Genomic DNA, 26751 nt, shown 5'->3' on the forward strand with positions numbered 1-26751 from the left:
GTTAGTAATGGAGATCTGATAAAGTGTCTTACTTAAGGGGGCGGTTCATCAGGAATTTGTTTGTGTTGGACTTGAAGACATCCAAGTTGTAGTCAGGTGGGGAAGCAGGCAGACGGAACAGAGTTCCACAGGCGTGCAGTTCTAAGAAAGAAGCTTTGTTCATGGAATCTACGTTTTGATTTAGGCACAGATAAAGAGTGGGGGAAATTTTCACAGGAACTGATATTTCGCACGAGTTTAGCACGAAAAACAAGTCTCCAACAAAAATCTCACTTTTCCTTAGCAACTTTTCTTTCATTGTTTGGTCTATCACAAATCCAGCACGTCTAATTTATTTCAATCTGAATATTCATCTTTTTTGCATAAAGTTTTCTTATGATTTCTCAAGTTGTATAAGCAATATTTTCTCTCATTAATTTTCATTTATTTGCAGATATCTTGTAAACTGTGATATATGCAAAATGAGTTTTCATGGCCACTGTGCGGAGCTGACTTTGGAGGACATGCAGAGGATTCTGCAGGATGGCGAGAAATTTGTCTGTGATAACTGTCCGCTTGAGAATGTTTCTGGAGCAGCTGTATCTACGCTAGAAGCTCGAAAAGAGGACAACTCTCTTGGACTTGCAAATGGTAAATTTCTTCATCCAAGAAATTAAATACATTTGTTATTAATATTATCTTTTAACAGGTTAACAAAAAATCTAGTCTTAACTTATATAAATAAAATGTTGAAATAACTTTGTCTTTATCTCGCAGCAACATAAATTTGTGAATTACACATCAAATTATTACTTTTGTTTTTCATTATTATTATTCAATAAATTTACATTCATAATTGAGGCAAAATTTTCATAACCCATATGCTCTTCCTAACATAAAACTAATAAAGTGATAGTAACCAGTATTTTCATTGAAACAATGTAATGCTATAGTGTAATGAAAGTCTTAAATATAGGCTTAGATGTGATGATCGAGGAGGTCAGGAGACTTTGTGGGTTTGGTCACACTAAAAGAATGTATGAGACTAAACAGTTGCAGGTTTGGTGGAAAGCATGTTTTCGCTGCATATGAATAGTAGATTTGTTATGGGTGAGAGATGTTCAACCCAGAAAAGGTGGTGATCTGAAAGAATTGAACATATCTCTGATTTGAAGTCCGATCATGCAGAATATTCTTTTAAACCAGGATTCATATGGAGAGCAACCTACTTGAAAAAAAAAAAATGTTCATTGATTGTTGTAGATAGACCCTTTTGAGTGGATATTGGCTGGTCGTTATCTCTAGTAGATGTTTTGAGTAGTCAGTTTCTGGGTGGAGATGGCTGAAAAATCTTAAGATTTCTGGTCAAAAGTACACTATTCTAGCCTATGGGTAGAGGAGTGAGGGTTAGAGTTGGCCCTCTGGGGCATGAGACAGAATTGGATGTTAGCCGTATGGTTTGTATGCTTCTCAAAGGGGAAGATTTCTTGGGTTCTAAACTAAGGGACTTTTGTTTTGATTTGGTTGGCCGAATGTCTTGTTTTGCAAAATCACTGTTCAACCTAAGAAAACATACACCATTTTAAGAAAATGAAACGTTTGTCGATTTTTAAACTAGAAGTATGGGTTTTGTGTGGAGGAAGAATTCCTTTATTGCAGTACCGATTATTCAAACGACCTTCTACTGACACAATGATGGGACAATCACAGCCTGTGCAGTGAATACACTATGCATATTCATAATAATAGTTAAACATAATTATGAAGCCATTAGTTGTCCTATTGCCATTGATCAATGATATATTGACTTTGTTAGGCAAATCTACTTCTGTCCTTTTTTTCCCCCCAAGATTTGAGATCTGGCTATTTAAGATTTCCCCCCAAGATTTGAGATCTGGCTATTTAAGAAAAAAAACAGAAGGCAGGCTTCTCATGTCATGCAGGGTTACACCAGTTTCGGGTAATGTATTTTGGTCTGTTAAACACACTTGGAGAGTTCACCCATTTAATGCTGATGCCGCTGAGAGGCATGTAGAGCTTATCCATGGATTACTTTGATAGCATCATGGTATTTTTGGAAAGTCTCTAGGTGCATTTTGAATACCCGTAAAGTGCTTGGGCAGTTGAGAGAGCACAGACTGAAATTGAAGCTACGTAAATGACATTTCCTGAAAACAAAAAGAGCTAGATAAGGATTACATTTTTTTTTTTTTTCCACAGAGTCACCACTTATCAAGGCCCGGGGACCACTCGAGGATAAGAGTTAATGAGTGTAATGAGTGTACGGTAGTCAATGGGACAATATCATAGTAATCGTTAGTAGTGGAAATTTGGTAAATTGGATTACTTAAGGGGACGGCTCATCAAGAATTTGTTTATGTTGGACTTGAAGACGATCATATTGTAGTTAGCTGGAAAGCAGGGAAGTGGAAGAGAGTTCCACAGCCGTGCAGTTCTAAGAAAGAAACTTTGTTCATGGAATCTACATTTAGGTTAAGGCACAGATAGAAAGTGGAGAAAATTATTGATAGTGTTTTCAGCTAGACGAGTGTTTTTCATGAAAGTAGGGCAAGGGGAGGGACCGCGGATTGGAACTCAGACGAGCACTTGCCATGAAAATAGCTGTGGATGACATTGATCAGCATCAGAATCGAATAGTAACTTTAGACGATCACAGGCTGTGCAACGGACACAGGCAGATTCATAATAAGGATGGAGTTAAGATTTTTCCAGAAATAGTTTAGTTTAGAAGTTACTTTTGAAAAGCCATTAGACACATGGCAGTATGCAAAAATACCATTAAACCAAATATGATATTAATAAAGTATTTACCCCTCCCCTCCCCACCAAAATCTTCTTTTTAAAAAATAAAATTAATTACAAATCAACCAGACGATATATTAAAAAATATTTTTGTAAATAAGGCAACATATTCAATCTTTTAATACCTAAAAAAATAAAATTAATTACAAATCAACCAGACGATATATTAAAAAATATTTTTGTAAATAAGGCAACATATTCAATCTTTTAATACCTAAAAAAATAAAATTAATTACAAATCAACCAGACGATATATTAAAAAATATTTTTGTAAATAAGGCAACATATTCAATCTTTTAATACCTAAAAAAATAAAACGAATCTATAGCTGATTGTTTAGTTTCAGGCATGTTTTTAGAACAACTATCAGTACGAATGAAAGTAACTTTCTGACCTCTTACCCCCAGATGGATTTGATACTTGAATATCACATTTTTTTTCTTATCATAACTCACTCAGGGTGAAGCTGAATCAAAATATGTGAAGTGTGTAAGTGTATCTTTGGTAGTTTCTGATTTTGAACAGGACACCTGCACACACTTAGATGGAAATTAAATTTTTCTTCATATAATTAAATGGAGAAAGCAAATGTTGGTGATTGTTAAGATATAGTCGAGAAATCAATTTTTTAAATTTGTCATTTTAAGCAAAAACAATATTACATAATTGTCACGTCGAAAATAGTAATATATCCAAAAATTACGAAAATTCATTGAGTATAACAATTGCTATAGTGCTTTTTCGTTTTAAAATGTTTATCACTTTAGACAACAAATATTGAAGCCATGATACAAGTAATCTAAAATATTTATTTCAGAGTTATGTCCCCTGCATGTAGCCTCCTACACTCTACATTATAATGTCTAAGAAAAAATGCAATTTTACTCAATTTTCCGTAAAAATTACTTCTATAAATATAAAAGCGAAAATGTATGTACGCTTTTCCTCGATGTCCACAAAAGGCTTCTTTCAGAGAAGCGCTCGCTCGCTTCGCAACTTCTTAAAACTTTTTATATCATCTATAAATTGCAATATCTCACAGTTAACCACGGAGCTCGCCTGTCTATTTAATTTTATTGACTTTCAAACGTTAATTATTCCACATTTCCCGCATTGGCACGCGTTACATTCGGTTTTCGGTATAAACAAAAAGCGAAACTCGACTCTAATCACGGGCCCATAGCCAGTGGTCTCTAGAGAGCTAAGTAACGTTTGGTCAATGTCGACTTCCTCAGATCAGACGGTAGCTTTCATTTCGAGACGAGGGAATGGGTTTTTAAAAACAAACAAACCGATTTATTGACCTCATTCAAAACCGTCCCGCACAAAATGCTAACTGCTGAATAGCTATCGCCGTCACGTCAATCAAAAACGCGCACCTGTTTTTATTTCACACTTTACTATTTTCCAACTGCGCGTCATCAAGGCTTTTTTTTTCACAGGCACCTGTTTTTTTTACACACACACCTAAAACACCTGGGCAACGCCGGGTACCCCTCGCTAGTTTAACTATAAATAACTTTCTAGTCAATGATTTGTCAGTATTTGTACAGTTTAATCAAGACATTAAAAAATGAAAATATCGGAAGAAAGTTATATTGTACGTATCTGTTTTGGCGTGAAGATCTCCTAAAAAAAAATTTCACTTAATTTGATTGAGTAGTTTATTTTTTTTTTACAGCGGAAAAACATGTTTTTATGAAAGCGCGTTGAAGGCAGACATCTTAGATTTGTTTTAAATTTGTGTTTGAATTTTAGAAACGACATGGGAGATAACTCCATGTAAAGCGCTAACACTCCCTCCTCATCTTTAATACTAGCTTTTCTTCCTAAAAATCGAACCTTTTGCTCGGTATCATAACAAATTGTTTTTTTTGCTGTAAAATAAAAACTACCTGATGAAATTAAGTGAAATTTTTTTTTTTTTTTTTGGCGAACTTCATTCCATAAAAGATACATACAATTTAAACTTTTTTTTCGATATTTTTATTTTTTAATATTTTAATGTCTTGACTAAACTGTACAAGTACCGGTTTTTCATAATTTTAGGATATGTTACTATTTTTGGCATGACAATTAAGTACATACTTAAAATGACATATTTTAAAAAATCGATCTGTTGACTCTATCTGAAAAAGCACCCAAAGGTTTTCTGTATACTTACATAAATAATGCTTCTTCTTTTTTTTTATTTAATAGCTACAACTCCGGCTGAATCGGCCGTGCATTCCACAGAGCCATCAAATGAAGCAACGAGTCTGACTCCATCAAAACCAACTAAAGTTTGTTTGGATCATTTATTTCTATTATTTTTCGCTTTTGTTTTTTGCTTTTGTTTATTTTTGTATTTTGTCATTTTGATGGCCAAACACAAAATTTGTCTTATAATCTAAGATTTTCTCTTGTTTTTAAGGATCTATAAAGAATAGCCAGAGTAAATATAACTCCACAATATTGGGTATATTTGATTGTTAATTAGATATACATCCAGCACGGCCGCAGCCGAGATTGAACTCACTACACGAGTTTGTAGTGTAATTCAAATCTTGTCGATAGCTGAATACTTGATGCTTTGCTAGAGCTATCAAGTGTATTTTTTTATTGTGACACCATCATTAGATGGGTTGCCTACCATGGCTTAAGAGAGTCCCATCTACTCTCGAGAGAAGGATAGACCGTGCCAGTTTTTCAACCTGATATTTTACCTCACGGTACATACAGCGCCTCATCTTCCCAAACGGGCATCCATCTGATACTGGCCAGGTTTAACATTGCTTAACTTTGGTGATCTGGTGAGAACCGGTGTGTCGACATGATTTTGCCGTATATATATTAATTAGATATACCCGTGACTTATTGAATCGCAGCCACTATCACTATTTTGCTTTGTGGCATTATTATTTTAGAGTATTATCCATTTTTGTTCCTCTATAGAAACAGACATCTAATTTGCATATGTTTTTGTGGTTTATACAGACACGTGTGTAAATTAGACGGACACACTGAACAAGAATCTCTATTTGTCTCTTGATGAGGGTAAAATTAAACACAATGTTGGATTTTTATATGGGAGAAAATGCCAATTCCAAAAATGTTGTATCAAGACAAAAATACAATTTCTTTCATCTAAATTTCTCTTTCATTTTAAGGATTTAGAAATCAATAATAAAAGTAACCCCACAATATCGTGTTTTAATTAGATATATCCGTGACCTATTGGGTCACAACTTTTGGCACTATTCTATCTATCTATCTAATATATATATATATATATTTTGAGGGAATTAGACCTAGAATCTAAAGAGCAGAGTTTATTTTAATGTATTAGTAAATGTATTAATACTATTAAAAGAAAACGGTGCTCGCTGTACTGTAGATATATGTTATGGTTTTAAATGGTAATAAAACGAAAGGAACACAGGATTTTTAGAAACAAACATGTATTCACATATATTACAGGCAAAAGCAGGTTAAGCAATACCATTCCACAAGTGTTGGGCATTTGCACACGACCTCCTTGGCCCGCGTACAAATCTCTGACTGCCGGGTACCGGTACTCGTTACAGGAAGTGACGTCACCAGAGGAAGTAACGTCATGAGATAGTCCATTAATCCCATGGAGGGGCGTGTCCAACAATATATAATAAGCTCAATAGGTATAAATATCCTCGAGCTATTTTAATATGGAGAAAAATGATTGATAATTTTGAATTAAAAATCACTTTCAAAGGCAAAACAAACAAAATCAATAGATTGTACGATCGTTTCAGAAATGATGTTTTTATTGAAATAGACAATATGTCTTGAACAATAATTTGATAAAAGATTTTCTTTAAACAAAGTCTCCTCATCAGCAAAAATATGGGGGGGGGGGGGTTAAAGACACCAAAATAAATTTTTTGTAGTAAGACAGATATTCCTTTTTTTCTGCTCGCTTTTAAAGCTTGTCATTATTTCAGTCCATCTATTCTTTGGCAAGTTGTTAAGTGTTGACTGCGAATTTGATTATGTTGTGCAAAAGGTACACAGTTTCACAACATTTTTTTTTTTTAATTGCATTTTTACCCCAAACAAGGTACATTGCCACTTTGTTGTAGGGGGATACTATCAGGGACATAAGCATCAGGGATACTGTGTAGGAAGTTGGGCAGCAAGATGTCGGTTCACGTTACACTTGAACTTCTGCATGTCAGTACAGTCAGGGAAGCAGGGACCTGGAAGGAAATTCCAAAGTCTAGCTGTTCTGGGGAAGAAACTACTGGAGTAGAAGGCTCTCTTACATCTAGGGATCTCTACTGTGAAGGGGTGGGATTTAGCTGCTTGTCGGGTTTGTCGGGGGTGTTTACATCGAGGGGGCACAAGTGCTAGCAGTTCGTCAGAGCATTCATCGTTAAAGTACTTGTAGAACAGGCAGAGAGATGCAATGTTTCGTCAATGTGACAGAGGCTGAGGTTTAGCTGACAGTTCAGGACCTATCAAATTGGCGACTCTCTTTTGAATCTTGTCTAGGAGCGAGAGACTAGTGGCAGATGCACGAGCCCAAATATAACAACAATACTCCATACATGGGCGAATGGTGGCCTTATAGAGGTATAGGATACTTTCAGGCGTTAATAGCTTTCTAGCACGGTAGAGAGAACCCACCTTCTTCGCAGCGGTCCTGGCAATGTTCTCAATGTAATTGTTCCAATTCATGTTTCCTGTGAACGTTAGGCCGAGGAGTTTAAAAGATGTACTTTCAGATAAAAAGTCATTGGCCATTGCTATTGGCGGTAGGGAAGGTTTCTTGTAATTATTGAAGGAAACAAGTTTAGTCTTGGCAGCATTGAAGGTGACCATCCATTTTTGTCCCCATTTCGCTACGGATAGGAGGTCTTCCTCTAGTGTTTCTGCCATTTCTTTAGATATGTGTTCATTTGTTTTCCTGTCGTGTCTGTTATAGAGCGTGGTGCCGTCAGCATACATACCCATCTCACAGACAATTTTGTCAGGGAGGTCATTTATGAATATTAGGAATAACAGAGGTCCAAGGATAGACCCCTAAGGCACTCCCGCATTTATATCATATTGTTTAGATGTATGACCGTCAAGGACAACCTGGATTTTTCTCTTATCTAAGAAGGATCTAATTATGTTCTGTATTCTTCCAGTGATACCGTATGATCTGATTTTCTTGAGAAGACCCTCATGCCATACCCTGTCAAAAACCTTAGATATATCTAGAGCTACCGCTCTACCCTCCCCCACTTTGTCCAGTGACTGGTATATACGTTCTGAGATTACAGTTAGGATGTCTGCTGTGGAACGGGCTTGCCTAAGTCCATATTGTTTTTCAGTCAGAAGTTTAGCATCTGTAAGGTGATGGACTAGAGCTTGGTTAATTATGGTCTTAAATATTTTGGCGAAAAGTGGGAGGAAGCTAATGGGGCGATAATTTACTGGATCAGGTCTTTCGTCAGAATTCTTGAAAACTGGTACTACAGAAGCAGTTTTCCAGCAGGCAGGAAAGCAAGATTCATTAAGGCATTTGTTGTAAAGTTTGGAGAAAACTGGAGCTACTTCGGCGGCACACTTTTTTAATAGCACAGCCAGGATGAGATCAGGTCCACATGCTTTTGCAGTGTCAAGCTTTCTTATGATAGCATGCACCTGAGCAGGGTGATTTTCAGAACTCTAGTGTGGCATCTGTCCGCAAAGGAAAGTCAGGGAGAGGGTGGTTAGAGAGTCCAGTGTGGAGTTGGGGCAAACCGTCTGGCAAGCATGTTAGCCTTCTCAATTGCAGAGCAAACAACCTCATGATTGTTGGATAGTGGAGGAATTGTTGATTGTCCATTATTTACTACACTGTTGTAGATTTTCCAGAAGTCTCGGGTTCCTAATTTCTGTGCTTCGATGCGTTTCTATCAGACTGAAAACGGATGTTGACACAGCATGATTTCTATGCATTTATTCAAAAGAAATCTAAATTCAAGGAGTAACCTTCTTTACATTAAAGAAAATCTATTTTGATAATTAGCTCCATGTTAGTGATAGAATTTTTTTCATTGTTCTATTTAGAAATATAGTTTAAAGTTGATTTATTTAGTTTATATTTAATTCATATTTATTTTCAATTATTATTAGCCTACACCAGTTGCCTGGAAACATGGATATAAGTTTATTTATTTCAGCTGTGAGAGTTTTCCCATTTAATTTTCATAGACCAGAATTGATGTATTTTATGCTTCCAATGCTAAGCAATCAAAATTGGAACTTGGCAAGCATTAAGTCAGATTTAAAAATTTGTGTATGCCTGCAATGTTCTTGTACGTGTATAAATTTAGCTCAGATGGTAATCAGTAAGGCTGGAGAGCTATAGGTTTTGGTTTCAATTTTAGTTGATGGCACACAGGTCATTTTTTTTTTTAAATCACTGCTATATATTGGGTAGACTATAATAAATTGACTCTATAATAATGCTAGCCGTTCAGCCCGTCTTTGCTTGGGCGCTATGTACTGTTTATAACTTTATGTGCATATATATATATATATATATATATATATATATATTATTTTACTATAATAATTAAATAGTATTTCATCCTTTTGGGAATCTTCAGTGCAGAGTGTCACAATTAACACCAGTTGACAGATTCGAAACTGGCAACACGAGCGATCTCTGGTTTGATTAGCAAAGACCGTATCCAATCGACTACCAGAACTGCGAGAAATAACGTTGAATTTAAACATTTTAATTTTAAATGTTCTTTATGTCAGTCACAGTGATCTAATAGTTATACAATGATCTATGCATACTCTCTCTCTCTCTCTCTCTCTCTCTCTATATATATATATATATATATATATTAAAAAGTTTGACTCATGTCCAGGTAACCTACATCTAAAATTTCAAGTGTTTAGACACAAAATTGGCAGAGGAGTTTGGTAGAATCTGCAAAGGTTAAAATCTTTCAACTTGGACCTCTTGGCAGCCTTATTTTGCCCAAAAACTGATTAAAAAGCTTGCTGCATGTCTGAATGCCCTTTATGTAAAATCTCAAATGTTTAGACCCAAAATTGGCTTAATAGTTTGTTGGAGACTGCTAAGGTCAAATCTTTTGAATTTTAACCCCTTGGTAGTCAAATTTTCGGTCAAAAACCGATTAAAAAGCTTGCCCTATGTCTGAATACACTTTATGTAAAATTTTAAATATTTAGACCAGAAATTGGCTGAGTAATTTGGTAGAGACTGCAGAGGTAAAATTTTTTAAAACTTTCACCCCAATTTTGACCCCTTTAACATTTATTGTTTTGGGCTCAAATTAAATAAAAAAAAAAGTTTGATCCATGTCCAAGTAACCTTTCAAGTGTTTAGACCCAAAATTGTCAGAGGAGTTTGATAGAGTTTTCAAAGGTCAAATTGTGGAATTTTGACCCCTTGACAGCCAAATTTCTGCCTGAAAACCGATTAAAAAGATTTTCCCAAATCTAAATACGCCTTATGTCAAACCTCGAGTCTGTAGACTGAAAATTGACAAAGTAGTTTGGTAGAGAACTGTACACAGACACACACACAAAATTTCACTTTTATAGATATATAGAAAAACAAAATCTGCACAAAGTGTATTTTATAGCGGGCAATGTCAGCTGCCTGCTAGTGTATATATATATTACTCAAATTAAAATAAACAAATAAAATCGCATTGATAGAAAGGGTGAAAGGGTGTCTTTAAACGGATTAAAAAAACGATTTTGTTTTTTTATTATCTGACTTTATTTAAAATATTTATTTGATTCTTTTTTTTTTAGGCAAAGAAACATCAGACAGAAATGGAGGTGAATAATCAATCAGTTAAAGCCACCAGCAAGGAACCGGTCAGTAACAGCAGCACGTCAACGACCACACCTTCGAAAAAAGTCTCTTCTGAAAACAAGAAACAACAGGCATTGTCGTCTTCTCATCGGGAAACTGTTCCAAAGGACGGCACGCCGCAGGCAGCTGTCCCAAAACCTGTCTCAGTAACTCCAAAGAAATCTTCCAGCGAGGCGAAACCTCTTCATAAATCCCCAAAAGAGAAAGAACTGGACCAGATGAAAATAAAGAAAAAAGAGAAAGAAAAAGAACGATTAAAAACATCTACGGATCACAAGCAGAAGGAATCCTCGGAAAAAAGTAGTTCGAAAAAATCTAAGGATCACAAGAATTCCAAGGATCGATCAGACTCGTCTCATCATGAGAAGAAAGCGTCGTCTTCAAAGGACAAGAAAGAAAGTCTTAATCGAGAAAAACATCGGTCATCCTCAAAGGACAAGCAGGAGTCTAAAGAAAAAAATTCTTTAAATGCTCAGCCCACGATGAAGACATTTGGATCCATGGCGCCGCGAAAGCCAGAGGTATCCTCTGCTCAAGTGTCATCGAGCACTGGCCAGACAAATGAAAGTGATAAGAAATCATCCGATGTGGTTAAGAAAAAGAAACTTCTACACTTCAAAGATGTGGTAAGTAATTTCCAGCTGATTACGATATGGTTGTCTTCAAGTCTAATGTAAACAAGTTTTTGATGAGCTGTTCCATATAAGTTAACAAATTCACCAAATTTCCATTACTAACGATTACTATGTTGTCCAATTTCTACTGCACACTCTTTAACCCTTATCCTCGAGTGGCCTCAAGGCCTTGATAAGTGGCGATACCCATGTTAAAAAAAAAAAAAAAAATGCAAAATCTGTTGCATTATCTCCTGTTAGTTGATCATCTCTCTCTCTCTCTCTCTCTCTCTCATGGAATGACCATTATTGACCAGCACTCCTCACAAATCATCGCCATTCTGAGCAATTTAGCCATGCTAATGTCTGCACTGTCCTTCACGTTATCTGACATTCTTGTTTTTGGTCTTCCGCATCCTCTTTTGCCAGGAGTTTTATCAAAAAGATTTTTTTTTTAGATCATCTGTTTATACCTGAAGTGAAGAATCTATGAGCAAGATTTCTTTCTAGAACTACTTGTTTGTCGAACTGCTTCCCACCTGACTATACCATGGTTGTTTTCGAATATAAATTCATCCAATTTCCACCATCACAATTCCCATTAATCCTCTGGACTTTGATAAGTAGTTACTATATGATTAAAAAAAAACCAAAAAAACTACAAACGAAACCTCTGGAAATCTGAATACTCGATTTGAATGACAACAATGATGATGACATAGTCTAGAGGTTTTTATAACCATCATCCGCTCCCTCTCTTCAGTATCATATTCTAGATATAACTGCAAAAACCAATGACGACAACATAATCATGTCAGTCAATAGCCGTCTCGGTACTTGTACAGTTTAATCAAGACATTAAAAAATGAAAATATCGAAAAAAAAGTTTAAATTGTGTGTATCTGTTATGGAACAAAGTTCTCCAAACAAAAATTCACTTAATTTTATCTTTCTTTTTTTTTTTTTTACAGCGAAAAAAACAATTTGTTATGATATTGAGCAAAATGTTCAATTTTTAGGAAGAAAAGCTAGTATTAAAGATGGGGAGGGAGTGTCGGCGCCTTAACTTGAGTTATCTCCCTGTGGCGTGTTCAATATATCCCATAATGGCTGACTTCAACGCGCTCTCATAAAAACGTGTTTTTCCGCTGTAAAAAAAAAAACTACTCAATCCAATTAAGTGAAAAAATTTTTTTTTTTTTGAGATCTCCAGTACAAAACGGATACGTACAATATAACCTTTTTTTTTTTTTTTTTTTTTCCTCAATATTTTCATTTTTTAATGTCTTAATTAAATTGTACAAGTACCACCGTCCCATATTGAACCGTATGGATATACATTTGTCATCATCATAGCATTTTATTCCATCTCAGGATCCATTATCTGGCAGTGTGCAAGGCACTGAAGCATGTCTCATTTAGGAGAGAGTCTGTGAGGATGTGTTCAATAATCTTCATGTCAGCGCCATAGGGACACAGCATCATGTATATAAGCCCACTTGTGCAAGTTGTCTTGTTTTGGTAACTGTTGCAGGGATTAAAGAAAATTGGAAGGTTCTACTTTTAGACATTGGTGTAGGAACTGACCAATTAGATGGGGCTACATTCTACTAACAACCAATCCGAAACTGGAATCACCCCATAAAGATATTTTATCTTTTAGAATTTCCGCACGTAATGGGAAAGATCTTTATCTGCAAACTTTTTAAGTTCAAGACTTGTACAGATCAGCTACCCATCGTAAACTTTTCTGAAATTAAACATGGCTTTCAATTCAAAAGTAATCTTCGCTTTTACCTGGTTGAGTGTTACTGGAGGAGTTTAAAGCTGGGAGATCTTCTTTTGGTATTGTAACAGTCTTGTTGTTGGCTTTGACTCATTCCACCAATGCAGATGTTTTTCGTTTATCGTTTTAATTTATTCATCAAAAAAAAATTTTTCTTAACATCAATTTTTTTTTTAAACATGATTTTTGCATATAAATATATGAATTTTTTTTTTTTTTTTTTTTTTTTTTCAGGAATTAAAAAAACAAACATTCCAACAATGTATCGGCACAGGTTGTAAGGATGATGCTCGTTCAGGATCCGTTTACTGCAGCGATGATTGTATCGTACGGCATGCACAGGAATCATTGGCGTTGTTGAAAACTGAGAATATGGGTCAGAAGGTAAAATTAATTTCTTAATTGTTTGTTCGATGTTGCAGTCAACAAATTTTTATCACCCTCATAAACTGCTGACTATTGTTTTGTTGACAGAAAACTGCTGTAGTGTAAGTGGTTGGATCAATGGTTAGTGGCAGTCGCCATCAAGGTGTTTTTTTTTTTTTTTTTTTTTTGTGGCCATAGTGGAAGGAATTAAAAAAGAACAATTACTCTATTATTTTGCTCTGGGCTGCATCTACTTCAAAATTGGTAAAAAACAAAAAGAAAATCAGTTGATGTTGGCAGAAGTAAATCGACTTCTGAGTATGTATGAATCTACATTTTTATCTTAAACTCGCTTAATTTTTAGCCTTTTTTTTTATCCATCTGGTAATAGCTCGGGCAGTAACAACAAAAGCTGGTTGGCCTGTTAGTGGGTTTTTTAAATTTTTTTTACAATTCCACAGACGTGCAGTTCTAAGAAAGAAGTTCTGTTCATGGAATCTAGGTTTAGGCACAGATAAAGAGTGGAGGGAATTATTGATAGTGTTTTCAGCTAGACGAGTGTTTCTTGTGAAAGTTTGGCGAGGGGAGACCAAAGATTGAAGCTCAATCGAACACTTTCCATGAAAATAACGATAAAGCAGAGACAAACTTGCAACATCTTTTCTGTGAGATAGAGGTTGCACCGAAGAGAAAAGGACATCTCCCAGGAGGCCATAAAGTCTACTTTGAACCCTATCAAGGCAGGACAGGTCCTTTCTAGTAGCTCCTGCCCAGATGTGACAACAGTATTCCATCCTTGGACGTACCTGGCTCTTATATAGATAGAGAATTGCATCTGCAGTGAGATATCTACTGGATCGATAGAAGGATCCCACCATTTTTCCAGCGGCCTTGGCAACAGATTTGAGGTACGTGTTCCATTTAAGATCAGGAGTAATGGTCAAGCCCAGAAGCTTGTCAAAACTTGAGGCCTCCTGAAGACGAGAGCCATTCATTTCAATTGATGCCAGATGGGGATCAGAACATTGATGATGTAAAGATAGAAGCTTGATTTTAGATGCATTAAAAATAACCAGCCACTCCTTTCCCCATTGTACAATGTGATCAAGATCAGAGGAGAGAGAATCGGAGAGAACTTAGTTGTTTACTGTCTTAGATGTGCTACCATAGATGGTAGTGTCATCAGCAAAAATGTCTACGAATGATGTAAGGATGTGATTAGGAAGATCATTCATGTAGATCAGGAAAAGAATTGGGCTCAGAATGGACCCCTGAGGGACTCCAGCATTAATACTGTAAGTTTCTGATTTTTGCCCATCAACTACTACTGTTATGAACCTATCAGAGAGAAATGATTTAATAATTGAGAAGACATTTCCAGTTATACCATAGCTGGAGATCTTGTGAAGTAAACCATTATGCCATACCCTATCAAAGGCCTTTGATATGTCAAGAGCAATTGCCCTAGAAAGGTTGCCTCTGTCGAGAGATTTGCTAATCCTATGCGATATAACTGTAAGCACATCTGCTGTAGATCTAGCAGAACGGAAACCATATTGAGTGTCACTAAGAAGGTTATTTTTGCTGAGGTAGTTGATTACTTCTGTATTTAACACAGATTCCAGCAACTTAGTCATGACGCACAGGAGACGGTACTGAGAGGGGGATGAATGATCACCTGAATTCTTAAATACAGGGAATACTGATGAGATTTTCCAGGGTGATGGGAAGCAATTCTCTTTAAGACAGTGTTTAAACAGTTTTGTAAGTATGGGTGCTAGTTCTGGTTGAAGTATTTTGAGTATTATAATTGCAATACAGTCAGGGCCGGTTGCTTTACTGGAATCAAGGTTTTTGATTAGCTTGGCAACATCACGAACAGATATTTGTATATCACATAGTGTGTTTTCTGATACAGTGTGTGTGTATATTATATATATATATATATAATATACACACACACTTTTTTCCCTCCCCCTCAATCGCAAAACTTTTTAAAAAATACTAGAGGTGACATGTCTTGTTGAACGCTCGGTGGTTAAAAAGTGGGTGCTCATTTTACGTTAAATTTATATAGAAAAGTGATCCCCACTCTAACATGATACTTATTTATTTTTTTTTTTTTTTTCAAAATTTCTTTTCTCATAATATTTATAAAGGCTGTTTAAATGTATTAGGCTGAAAAAAGTAGATCTCCATTTTATTAGGGGTTAAACGCCACTAGGTCACGTTGTATAAAGTTACCTTTTTAATTAGAAAATTAAGTTTTTAATCGATGAAATTAACGCAAAAAGAGAAAAAAAAAATGTAAATTCTCGAATTTAGAGTGGGGGGGGGTAGATCTTCATATTTTTTTTAGGTATTAAATGATGCTGAATTACGTGGTAAAAATTTACCGATTTCTGTATTGCCGTAAGAAATAAAATAAAACAAACAAATGAAATCTTTTCAGTTTTTTTTTTTTTTTTTTTTTTTTTTATATTTAAAAAAAAAACAAAGCCAAACATTTTTTCTATCGACACAGAATTATTTTTCCAGCTAGAAACTTAATGAAATTACCAAATGATATTTGGTAAACGTTTGTTTATTTTTTTTTTTTATGGATAGCATCTAGGGGCAAATAACTCTAAGAAAAAGTTTTACAAAAGGTCGCTGTTGGAAATATTAATTCCAAAATAAATTAAATATGTTAATATAATTATTGTTTAAAATTTATTAAATAACAATCTTAAATAGAATACTTAAAATAATTCTCTTGCTAAAAACATTAACTAAGATACCGCTATTTAGTAAAATCAATTTTTCTTAATGTCATATCTAGTGATCTCTTAATTGTGTATTTTTCCAAGTATCATACTATATATAGAAATAAATGAAAGATTAAAGCAAGACACGTTTTGTATATATTAATCAAATTATAAACAAACAGACAGGTATACAAATTTTTATTTATATATATATATATATATATATATATATATATTCAATTTAAACTTTGTAACTTTGAATTTACAATAATTATTTATTATTCGACAAGAAATACCAGTTGAATATCTTACCACCCCTCTCATAAGCGGTGGGGGTAGAGACTTGAAAAAGATGTCTGTTTGCTTTGACATTGGATAGAGTCCAAAAAAGAGTTTTCAATCTTATAGGTTCCACTTTGTCAACCAAGCTTCGACCCCTGTCTCATCACTGCAATGTTGCATCTTTGTACTTGTTTTACATGGAACTGTTTTAAATGGAATGTCCTCTGATGAACTCGTTGCACTTGTGCCCCCCCTCAACATACATATCCCCGACAAACCTGCTTAGCAACAAAATCTCACTCCTTCACTGTTGAGATCTCTAAATGCCAGTAAGTTTTCTATAATAGTTTCTTACCTCAAACAGCTAGACTTTGGAATTCCCTTCCTGCTACTTGCTTCCCTGACTGTACTGATATGAAGAAGTTTAAATGTAATGTAAATCAACATCTGGATAATCTTTCCTAGGCCTTTCCTAATAGCCTTTTACATCCAAGTTGCGATATACTTTGTTAGGGGGTGAACGTGAGTAAAAAAAAATACCCAAAGGCAGGATCTATCTGATACCTTTATCTTTCCATTTTATGCTATTATCCAACTTTCCATTTCCCTATATGCGTCGGCCTAACTTTACCATTAATGGAATATTCCATTTTCTTACTAAATGTAATTTGTGTAGAACATTCCATTTTTTAAAAACGTAGGTATAAATATTGGGTACATTAAAAAAATAAAAATACAGAAAAAAAAGGCTATATTCTACATATCCGTTTTGGACTGAAGATCTCTGGAAAAAAATTTCACTTAATTTGATCGAGTAGTTTTTTTGTTTTTTTTTTACAGCGGAAAAACACGTTTTTATGACAGCGTGTTGAAGATAGCCATCTCGGAATATTTTGAACACGCCACAAGGAGATAACTTAGTTTAAATCACCGACACTCCCTCCTCATCTTTTAATACGAGCTTTCTTCCTAAAAATCAAACCTTTTGCTCGGTATCATAAGTTTTTTTTCCACTGTTAAAAAAAAAAAAAAAAAGATTACTTGATGAAATTAAGTGAAATTTTTTTTTTCAGAGAACTTAATTCCATTACAGATATATACAATATAACCTCTTTTGATATTTTCATTTTTTTAATGTCTTGATTAAACTGTACAAGTGCCCAAATATTGATGCATATTGACATGTCATAAAAACTAATTTTACTCATATTTGACTGATGGAATTCAAGATGTGTTCTCTTAACATTTTAGGGATGTTAGTTCTCCACTTTTAAACATCATTCCACATATTTTTTTAAAATCCAGAAAAACTGAATTATGAAGTAGTTTTATTTTTATAAAGAAATTAGTGGTGTGGCGTCCGGTTTTTCCCGGTCATAAAATATACTTAAATATGATATTTTAATTTGTCCAGATTGTGTTTACATTATTATAGAGTCGTGATTTCAAAAGTAAGTATTTGGGTGCCATCAGCTAGAATCGAAACCGAAAGTATTCAAAGCTGGTGACGTTACCACTGTACCAACGTAATATGCATATGAACTGATTAAAAATAAACTAAGATAAATTCACAAAATGTATAACAATTTTTTCAATTTCGACTCATTTTTGATCCCTTAGAAACTATTTCAACTGGCTAAAGACCCATAAAAGAACCGTCCATAAAAAAATCCAATCATTTGAGGCCCCTAGCACTGCTCTGCGATTTCTGCTTTTGGAGGAGATAAAGTGTGAAAATATGGAGAGTGACACAGACAGACATATAGCCTATTATATATTAGACTTGTAAAGCGATTAATGTGCCTTTATAGGTCTTACAATATAAATTTAGTATGTATGAATTAATGAGTTATCTTCCCCTTGTTTTTTTAAGATTTTTCCAAATGCTAGGTGAGACTCGTTCCTCGAATACTCAAAAAATTTGATTTTCTTAAAAATAAAACTACTTGATCAATTTACATGATTTTTGGAATATGATATTTTAGTTTCGTCATGTTTTAGTGTATCGTACAGATTTTTTTTGAAATTTTGTTTTTAATATGAGAGAAATTCTGATCATAATTTTTTTATTTTTATTATCAAGTGAGAGGGCTTTTAACACATTCTTTACGGAGGAAAGAGGCGTTGGGTTATAAATGCATCTACATCTCACTATGAGGGGGCTTTATTAGTCAGTTTGTCTTGTGAACATGGCCTTCTGCATTTATTGTACTTGTGGTGATCACCCCATTTATTGTGCCAGTTCAAAGCTGATCCAGTCAGCCCTACAGCAAACGAATTCTCCTTCTGAAACAAAAACCACAAACCCAATTTACAAACAAACTAGCATGCAGCCCAGCATTTCTCAGTTGTAAAATGCCTTTTAATATGATATTTTTATCAATGCAGATTTGATATTTATTATTATATTATATTGGACCCAATATATAGTGATGCTTTAAAACAAAAAAAAAAAAATGATTTGTGTGCCACCACCAAGAATCGGAACCAAAACGTTTAGCTTACGATTTACTTTTTCCTTTGACATTAATGCTCGAGCTATGAAGAAGTGTTTGCTGCAAGGATAAAAATTAAAACATGAACTAATCGCTATTACGTTACACGTGCATATTTGTAATGCCCTTGTTTGACCATCACTGGACAAATTCTATTTCTGTAATTTTCATACTTTTTCACCAATTTCCCCCCAGTTAAAACCCAAATATAAATTTTTGCATGGGTTCGAATACCCTATATATTAAGTTTTATGTCTGTAGACTAAAAACTGACAGAGGAGTTTGGTAGGCAACATTTTTTAAATATATATATATGCATACATAAATCTATCTATCTATCTATCTATCTATCTATCTATCTATAAAAGTGAAAATGTCTGTGTGTGTGTCTATGTACATTTCCTTACACAATAACTCAATCAATTTTCGGTCTACAGACTCGACATTTAACAGAAGGAGTATTGAGATTTGGGAAAATCGTTTTGACCGATTTTCAGCCAGAAATTTGGCTTTCAAGGGGTCAAATGTCAATGGTTTGACCTTTGAGAACTCTACTAAACTCCTTCACCAATTTTGAGTCTAAACACTTCAAATTGTAGATATAGGTTCTTTGGACATGGATCAAACTTTATAATTTGATTTGAGCCCAAAATAATAAATGCTAAGGGGTCAAAATTTGGGTCAAAGGTAAAAAAATTGACCTCTGCGGTCTCTTCCAAATTACTCAGCCAATTTTTGGTCTAAATATTTAAAACTTTACATAAAGTGTATTCAGACATAGGACAAGTTTTTAATTTGTTTTTGGCTGAAAATTTGGCTACCAAAGGGTCAAAGTTCAAAAGATTTGACCTTTGCGGTCTTTAGCAAACTATTAAGCCAACTTTGGGTATAAATATTTTCATTTTATTTGAGCCTAAAACAATAAATGTTAAAGGGTCCAAATTGAGGCTAAAGTTTAACAAAATTTGACATCTGCAGTCCTTTCTAACTTTTCTTTATTGTAGTTAAGGAAGTTTATTATATAGAAAGGCATTACCGTATATATGCACACTTTTTAATATATATATGTACATTAAGTTATGAATTGTACTGAGCAAAACCAAGCTGAACTGCTAGTATATATATAAAAGTGAAATTTTCCGTGTGTGTACATTTCCCTACCAAACTACTCTGTCAATTTTCAGTCTGCAGACTTGAGATTTGACATAAAGGGTATTGAGATTAGGGAAAATCTTTTTAATCAGTTTTCGGCCAGAAATTTGGCAGTCAATGGGTCAAAGTTCAACGATTTGACCTTTGAAAACTCTACCAAACTCCTCCGCCAATTTTGGGTCTAAACACATGAAATTTTAGATTTAGGTTTCTTGGACATGGATCAAACTTTTTAACTTGATTTGAGCCCAAAACAATAAATGTTAAGGTGTCAAGATTGGGCTCAAAGTTAAAAAAATTTGACCCCCTCAGCCAAAATTTCTCAAAAACAAAACAAAAAACAAAAAAAACACTCGACTAGCTACAACTACTATATATGATTTCCCCCACTCTCTAATTGTGCGCAAATCTAAATGCAAATTCCATGAACAAAGCTTCTTTCCCAGAACTGCCTTCCTGTGGAACACTGTTCTGCTGGCCTGCTTCCAGATTGAATACAACTTGGTAGCCTTCAAATCCAATGTAAACCAATTCTTGTTGAGTCATCCTCATAAATAATCAAATTATATCCAATTTACACCATTAACAATTACTATACTACCACTTTACATTCATTAACCTTTATCCTCGAGTGGCCTTCGGACCTTGATTCCCAAGTAAAAAAAACAAAAAACTATGCCCTTGTTCTTTAGCCAAACATTTATAACTGAAGCATCCGCGGTCAGAGAGAAGCAAAGCATGATGGACGTGTGGCCCGATAATTGTGGCGAGAGACTTTTAAGCTGGTGGCGAGACGGCAGGGTTTTCTTAATGTGATGACAGACAAAATAAACAGTAAAAAATAAAAAACAAGAAGGCATTGTTTCGAAAGTAACAGTAATAAATGCCTTTTGCTAAAACAGAAAAAAAGTCAGTTATTTATTAATATTCGTTTGTTCCTACAACGTTACGAGTTTTCATTTTGTCCGGTTCATCAAAGTTCAAATAAGTATTTATGCCAGTAAACATTCGGGTTTGTTTCTTTTTCACCTCTTTTCTTACATCCTGTATCCGTGTTTAATTCCAGCCGACAGAAAAAACAGTTTCCCTGCCGCCACCACCGCCGCCGCCGCCTCCTCCTCCACCACCACCACCACCACCACAACAGCAGGTTCAACAGCAGCAGCAGCAGAAACAACTGCAGCAGCAACAGCAAGAAAAGCAACAGCAGCAGCACACACAACAACATCAGCCTCATCATCATCATCAACAACAACAACAACCAAAGAAAGAAAGTAATAGCAAAGTGGTTGTGCTAGAACGGAAGTCTGGTCGTATACTGACAGGGCCAACGGCACCCACGGAATCTGGATTGAAAGAATGGTTGACAGAACACCCTACCTTTGAAGTCTTACAGCCATCCAAAACCGTTGCCAAAACAAGTTCCTTTTATGGTAAGTTTGGGTTAATTTAAAAAAAAAAATGTGTATTGTTTGGTTTATTTGTTTCATGGCATATCAACAGGTTGTTTAATCTTGGAAAAAACGTTTTTATACGTATTGTATCTTCAAGTATTTATTTATGGTGTTTAGTTTGGTTGTTTTGTAGGGAAAAATTGTTTTTGTTTCCCCTCTTATCTTTTAAGTATTCTCTGTCTTCTAGTGGAACCTGAAAATTGCAAAATTTTCATGTTTATAGAGCCAGAATACATAAATACCAATATAATTTATATTCCATAAAAAAGGAACATAATTGCAGGTGAATCTATAGGATTAATCTTATCTTATTAGGAGGGCAAGTGCAGACAATTTTCTGTCTTGCACCTTACTGCAAAGTCATCACATCTCAAGACAGGAAGTTTACAGCTACAAGAAAATATATCAGTCTGTCTAGCTGTTCCTTCATTCTTTTCACTTAGAACGTTGTGCTTTTACTGACACTTTAATCTGAAAAATAAAATAAAAAAATGGATGATAGTCTGAAACCGTTTCCTTCAGTTATCTTCCAGTTTCACATGTAAAAAAACGTAAGTGCTAGTTATGCTAAGAAGTAATGAAAAACTTTGTAAAGTTGAATTTATTAAAGACTAAACCAAGGCATAGTAGTGTTTAATTTAGACATTTTTCGTAACAGACTTTAGCTCCTTCTTCTCAGTTGATTAACTGTGTCTAATATATACTTGAGAGTCAAAACAATGAAAATTCTGTTGTCATAGCCCTAATCCCGAACCACACCTCCCCCTCCTCCCTATGTTAAGAATGACTTTCTAAATAAAGTTATTTTAGCACAATAACATAGATGCACAAGTACCAAAAAATGTTTAAAGCAGTTTTCTTATTTACTCATATTAACCTTGTCTGATTTTAAAACTATAATTTTAGAAAAAAATACTGCTTAAAAGCAATTACTCCCTAACAATAAAAGAAATAAAAATTTGCCACTAATTTTCGGCAAAGTATTTTTTTTTATAAAATAGAAAAACTTGAAAATTTACGTAGTTATGTTTCCTAAAGAATGTGTAGAATAAAATGGGTGCTGATGCATTTTTGGTCCTGCGCTATTTTTTAACAATTTTTTGGGGTTAAATTCAAGTTTCACAACATCTTTTTTTTATATATCAAACTAGCGTTGATTGGGTGCTTGGAGGTGTGTGTTGAGCAAAAAAAAAATGGTAGTAGGCAGGCAGGCAGGCTTGAACTTGTGACACAAAGGTGGAAAAGAAAGTGAAAAAAAATCTGACGTCTTACTCTTACCGCTACTCCATGATCCGACGGAAGTGTAAAGCGTTCAAATTTAATGTAGCTAATCAAATACAAAAGATAGCGTTGCTTTTGAACCACCCACAAAAGCAAATTAGACACAAAGTCGGTTTTAATGTGGAGGGAAAAACTAGTTTCCCTAAAAAGAGGGCACTCTGGCATTATCCAAATAAATAGTAATTGTCTCAGTATCAAGGGTTGCTCCTACATTGACTAACAACCAATTACAGAACAGATACTACTCGGGCGAAGGCCAGGCGTTGGCGTTTGCGTTCAAATAGTTTTGTTTATTTATACGAAAAGGACAAACAAGCACTGGAGATGACAGCACAGTGGGAATTTTTGTTTAACTCAAAAAAAAAAAAAAGATAGAGACGATGTTTGTTTGCAAATCTGAGATATTACGATCTTGGAAGTATTTAAAAATTTCTCTCGGAATCTCGAAACGCCTGATGCAAAAAGCCTTTCGTGAACACAAACACTCGCACCCATTTTGCCCTTTATATAATAGAAGATTGTTAGGTGAGAGCACAGAATAGTTATAAAACACCATCCCCTTCCCAAGTTAAGAACGGCTTTCAAAATATTAATGTTATTTCAGCATGATACCAAAAACGCACAAGTACCTAAAATTGTATGGGCTATTTTTTTTTATTTTTTTAATATAAAACTGGAATATTATTATATTTTAATAACAGTTTTAATTAGAATTCAATGTGAAATAGAAAACAAATTAAAGAAGTAAAAAGTTAACTTATCAAGAACAGGAACGGTTTCAGCGAATAAAAACAAATACGTTTAAAGTCACTGCAGACACTTGAAATATATATTTTAAATAAGTCGTTTTTGTTTCTCCTTTTGAAATAATTTGGTCTTTAGCCTAAAATTGTAATTTTTTTTTTAAATTAAAAAATAAACAAACATTAATTTTCAATAGCGATAAGGAGCGCATGTTTACAAACAGTGAAATCTTGGATATCCCCATCCCCCCAAAAAAAGTTCCATGAAATGAAAAAGCAAACTTCTATCGCTACAACCTAAAAACATAATTTTGCTTGTACACTTAATATGTATTTTATTAATTCATTGTCCTCACTCATTTTATTTAAAAATGTAGTTTAAAACATATTCTAAGTAATGATTCCTTTTTCTTAATGATACGGATTGTTTTGACGACGGGACATAGTTGACAATTCACAAAAAAATTTTTAATAACTACAATTTTTCAACTTCTAAAGTCAGTCCAAGATAACAATTTTGAAAAAAATATTTTGTGTAGGTATTTTCTATGTCAAACCCCAACTATCATCACCATTGCATCACAGGGGTTCCAAAATCGACCTGCCCTAGTGGCACATCCGTGTTGCAATATTTCGGGAAGTACTACCTTTCGTCAGGCGGATGTGTGTTCTATTTTCAAACGTATGTGATAGGTCTTTTTTTAAGCTGAGCAAATTCCTCAGAAATTGGAAGTTAATTTGTTTAAGATGTATAACTTAGTAATATATGGCTTTTGTTAGTACTTAATATTATTTATATATTTTTTAATGATATCTAAACGTAATTCTCTTTGTATTTATGATTGATCTTTGTCTATTTTATTTATTGTATTTTTCATTTCAGTAAATAATTTAATAGATCAAAAAAATATTCTATATCATGTAAAGGAGAGAAATGTAGAACATTATACTATATTTCTCTTTGTTCATTTCTTTTTTTCTTGGAAACTACTGGGCCAATCTGGCTGAAATTTTGTATGGAGCTTTGTTATTATAATGTGCAGCAAACAAAATATTATGAATTATATTTGATGCACAGTGAAGGAGTAATAATAAGGATTAGTCACCACAATACCACATTTACTCTAACTTTTTCTCAGAAACTACTGGGACGATCTGGCTGAAATTTTGTATAGACCATTGTTATAAACAACGAACTAAGCGTTGTGATATCCATTCGATGCGATGCATAGATATGAATAATTAAGGATTCGATGCCTCTGTTCAGTCTCGAAAGACAAAGGATACCCTCTGTATGGGCAGCTGCACGTGTAATTGTGAGGCAAGGGTTGTGCAATCCCAAACCATACCTCTCCTGAATCGGTAATGTTGGAGTCCAGTTGCAAGGAGAAGTCCAAGACGACTGTAAACAATGCCGAGATAAGCGGAGAGCACATACAGCATCTTGAAGTCCTAAATGGTCACCCATTTAGTACTGACCAGGTTCAATGTTGCTTAACTTCAGTGATCCAACATGATTATACCATACAAAGATAAAAATTAGTCACTACAATATCACATTTACTCTTTTTCTCAGAAACTACTGGGATAATCTGGTTGAAATTTTGTATGGACCGTTGTTATAAAGTGCAGTGAGTTAAGCATTGTGGTATCCGTTCGATGCACAGATAGGAATTAATAAGCATTAGTCACTACAATACTGCATTTAATATAAAAGTTTGGCATAAAGCACTCATTGTAAGTCAACACATATATAACATCTGCCGGTTTTTAACAGGCTAAAAAGTTCAGCTTTATTAATATATCAGATTGTCATCATATTTTAATAAAGTTTTTTTTTTTTTAATTTTTCTTTTTCTGTCTTATTTTAGGGAAAGAGAAAGAGAAACAACGGCAGTTAAATTCCTCCGACCGAAAACATTCAACAGAACACAAGAAAAAAGAATCAGATCCCAAGCCTGTCAGTCAGTCAGTGAAGGCTCCGGATGATGTGCGGCATAATGTCCGCAAATCTTTGCATGAAGCTTTAGCCAACAGGTGAGCAAAATACGAAATGACAAAGGAAAACATTGACTATACATTCGGAGAATGATTGAATTCTACATTTTATTATTTCTTTGAAAAGTACAACAAAACAAAAAATTAGGCACAAGGAAAATAATTCTAGAATTGTAGTAAGCTTATATTTTAAACTCTCTTTTAATTCTCATGTAATTATTTTGTTTGTAGGAAACAACTGTTTTTTCTCTCTTGTATGTTGGACCTGCAAGTAGTTGGCTTATTGGATAGTGATGTCTTTCAGCAGTGGTGACAGTTGATAGAGACGTTGAATCTCTACGGTTCCAGATGAACATTGTCTGAAGATAGCGGTTTCAATCCCACCCAAAGCGTGCCAGAGGTAATTGGTCAAAAATGTGGTGAGACGACGACAACTACGGATGACAGTGATGGCTGAGAATGCAGTTAGGAGATCCGAAGTTCCTATCCGTCGCGGTTACCACCTGACGAAGGCCAGAGGAAGTTGGCCGAAACGTTGTGAAACCAATAAAAAAAACAAAAAAAAAACAAAACAACAACTAATAAAGATGAGACTAATAGTCCGAAATAAAAATAAAATTAACATACTTTATTGTTGCTGAAATAATGGAAATAAAAAAAAAAAAGTAACAATAAATAACGACGTTTTTTGCTCTGGGATTATTCTCTCTTGTATGTTGGACCTGCAAGTAGTTGGCTTATTGGATAGTGATGTCTTTCAGCAGTGGTGACAGTAGCAGTTGCAGAGATGTCTTTTTCTTTATTTACTTTATTGTTGCTGAAATAATGGAAATAAAAAAAAAAAAGTAACAATAAATAACGACGTTTTTTGCTCTGGGATTATTTATTTATTTTTAATTTTTTTATAAAGAAAACACATCTTGATGAACTGCTTTTATGTTATCACTTTCACGTCAGCCTAACTTTTAATTTAACCTCAAATAGAAAATTCCTTTTTTTTTTTTTTTTTATTTCCTTAATCTAAGCTTTCTTGGAAATTTCTGTTTTTAATCTTTTCTTCTAATCTGATTAGATTTATATATATATATATATATATATATATATATATATATATATATATATATATAAGGATTGTGAAATCTCTGTTAGCAGAAAATTCCACTTTTGTACCAACTAAAC

The 26751-nt window shown here is 34.3% G+C and overlaps 1 protein-coding gene across 1 annotated transcript in view; it reads left to right on the top strand.

Annotated features, from left to right (window-relative positions):
• The window catches only part of LOC145293726 (uncharacterized), a 179153-nt gene that overhangs the window by 125155 nt on the left and 27247 nt on the right, over positions 1–26751 (top strand). The window contains exons 9-14 of the mRNA XM_080140176.1: positions 434–630; positions 5002–5084; positions 10591–11280; positions 13289–13438; positions 21163–21529; positions 25446–25611. Coding sequence (XP_079996302.1) covers positions 434–630; positions 5002–5084; positions 10591–11280; positions 13289–13438; positions 21163–21529; positions 25446–25611 — 1653 coding nt within the window. The remainder of the gene's footprint in view (positions 1–433; positions 631–5001; positions 5085–10590; positions 11281–13288; positions 13439–21162; positions 21530–25445; positions 25612–26751) is intronic.

Source organism: Euprymna scolopes, chromosome 15, assembly GCF_053919585.1.
Source record: "Euprymna scolopes isolate OS-2025 chromosome 15, ASM5391958v1, whole genome shotgun sequence".
NCBI classification, from domain to species: domain Eukaryota; kingdom Metazoa; phylum Mollusca; class Cephalopoda; order Sepiida; family Sepiolidae; genus Euprymna; species Euprymna scolopes.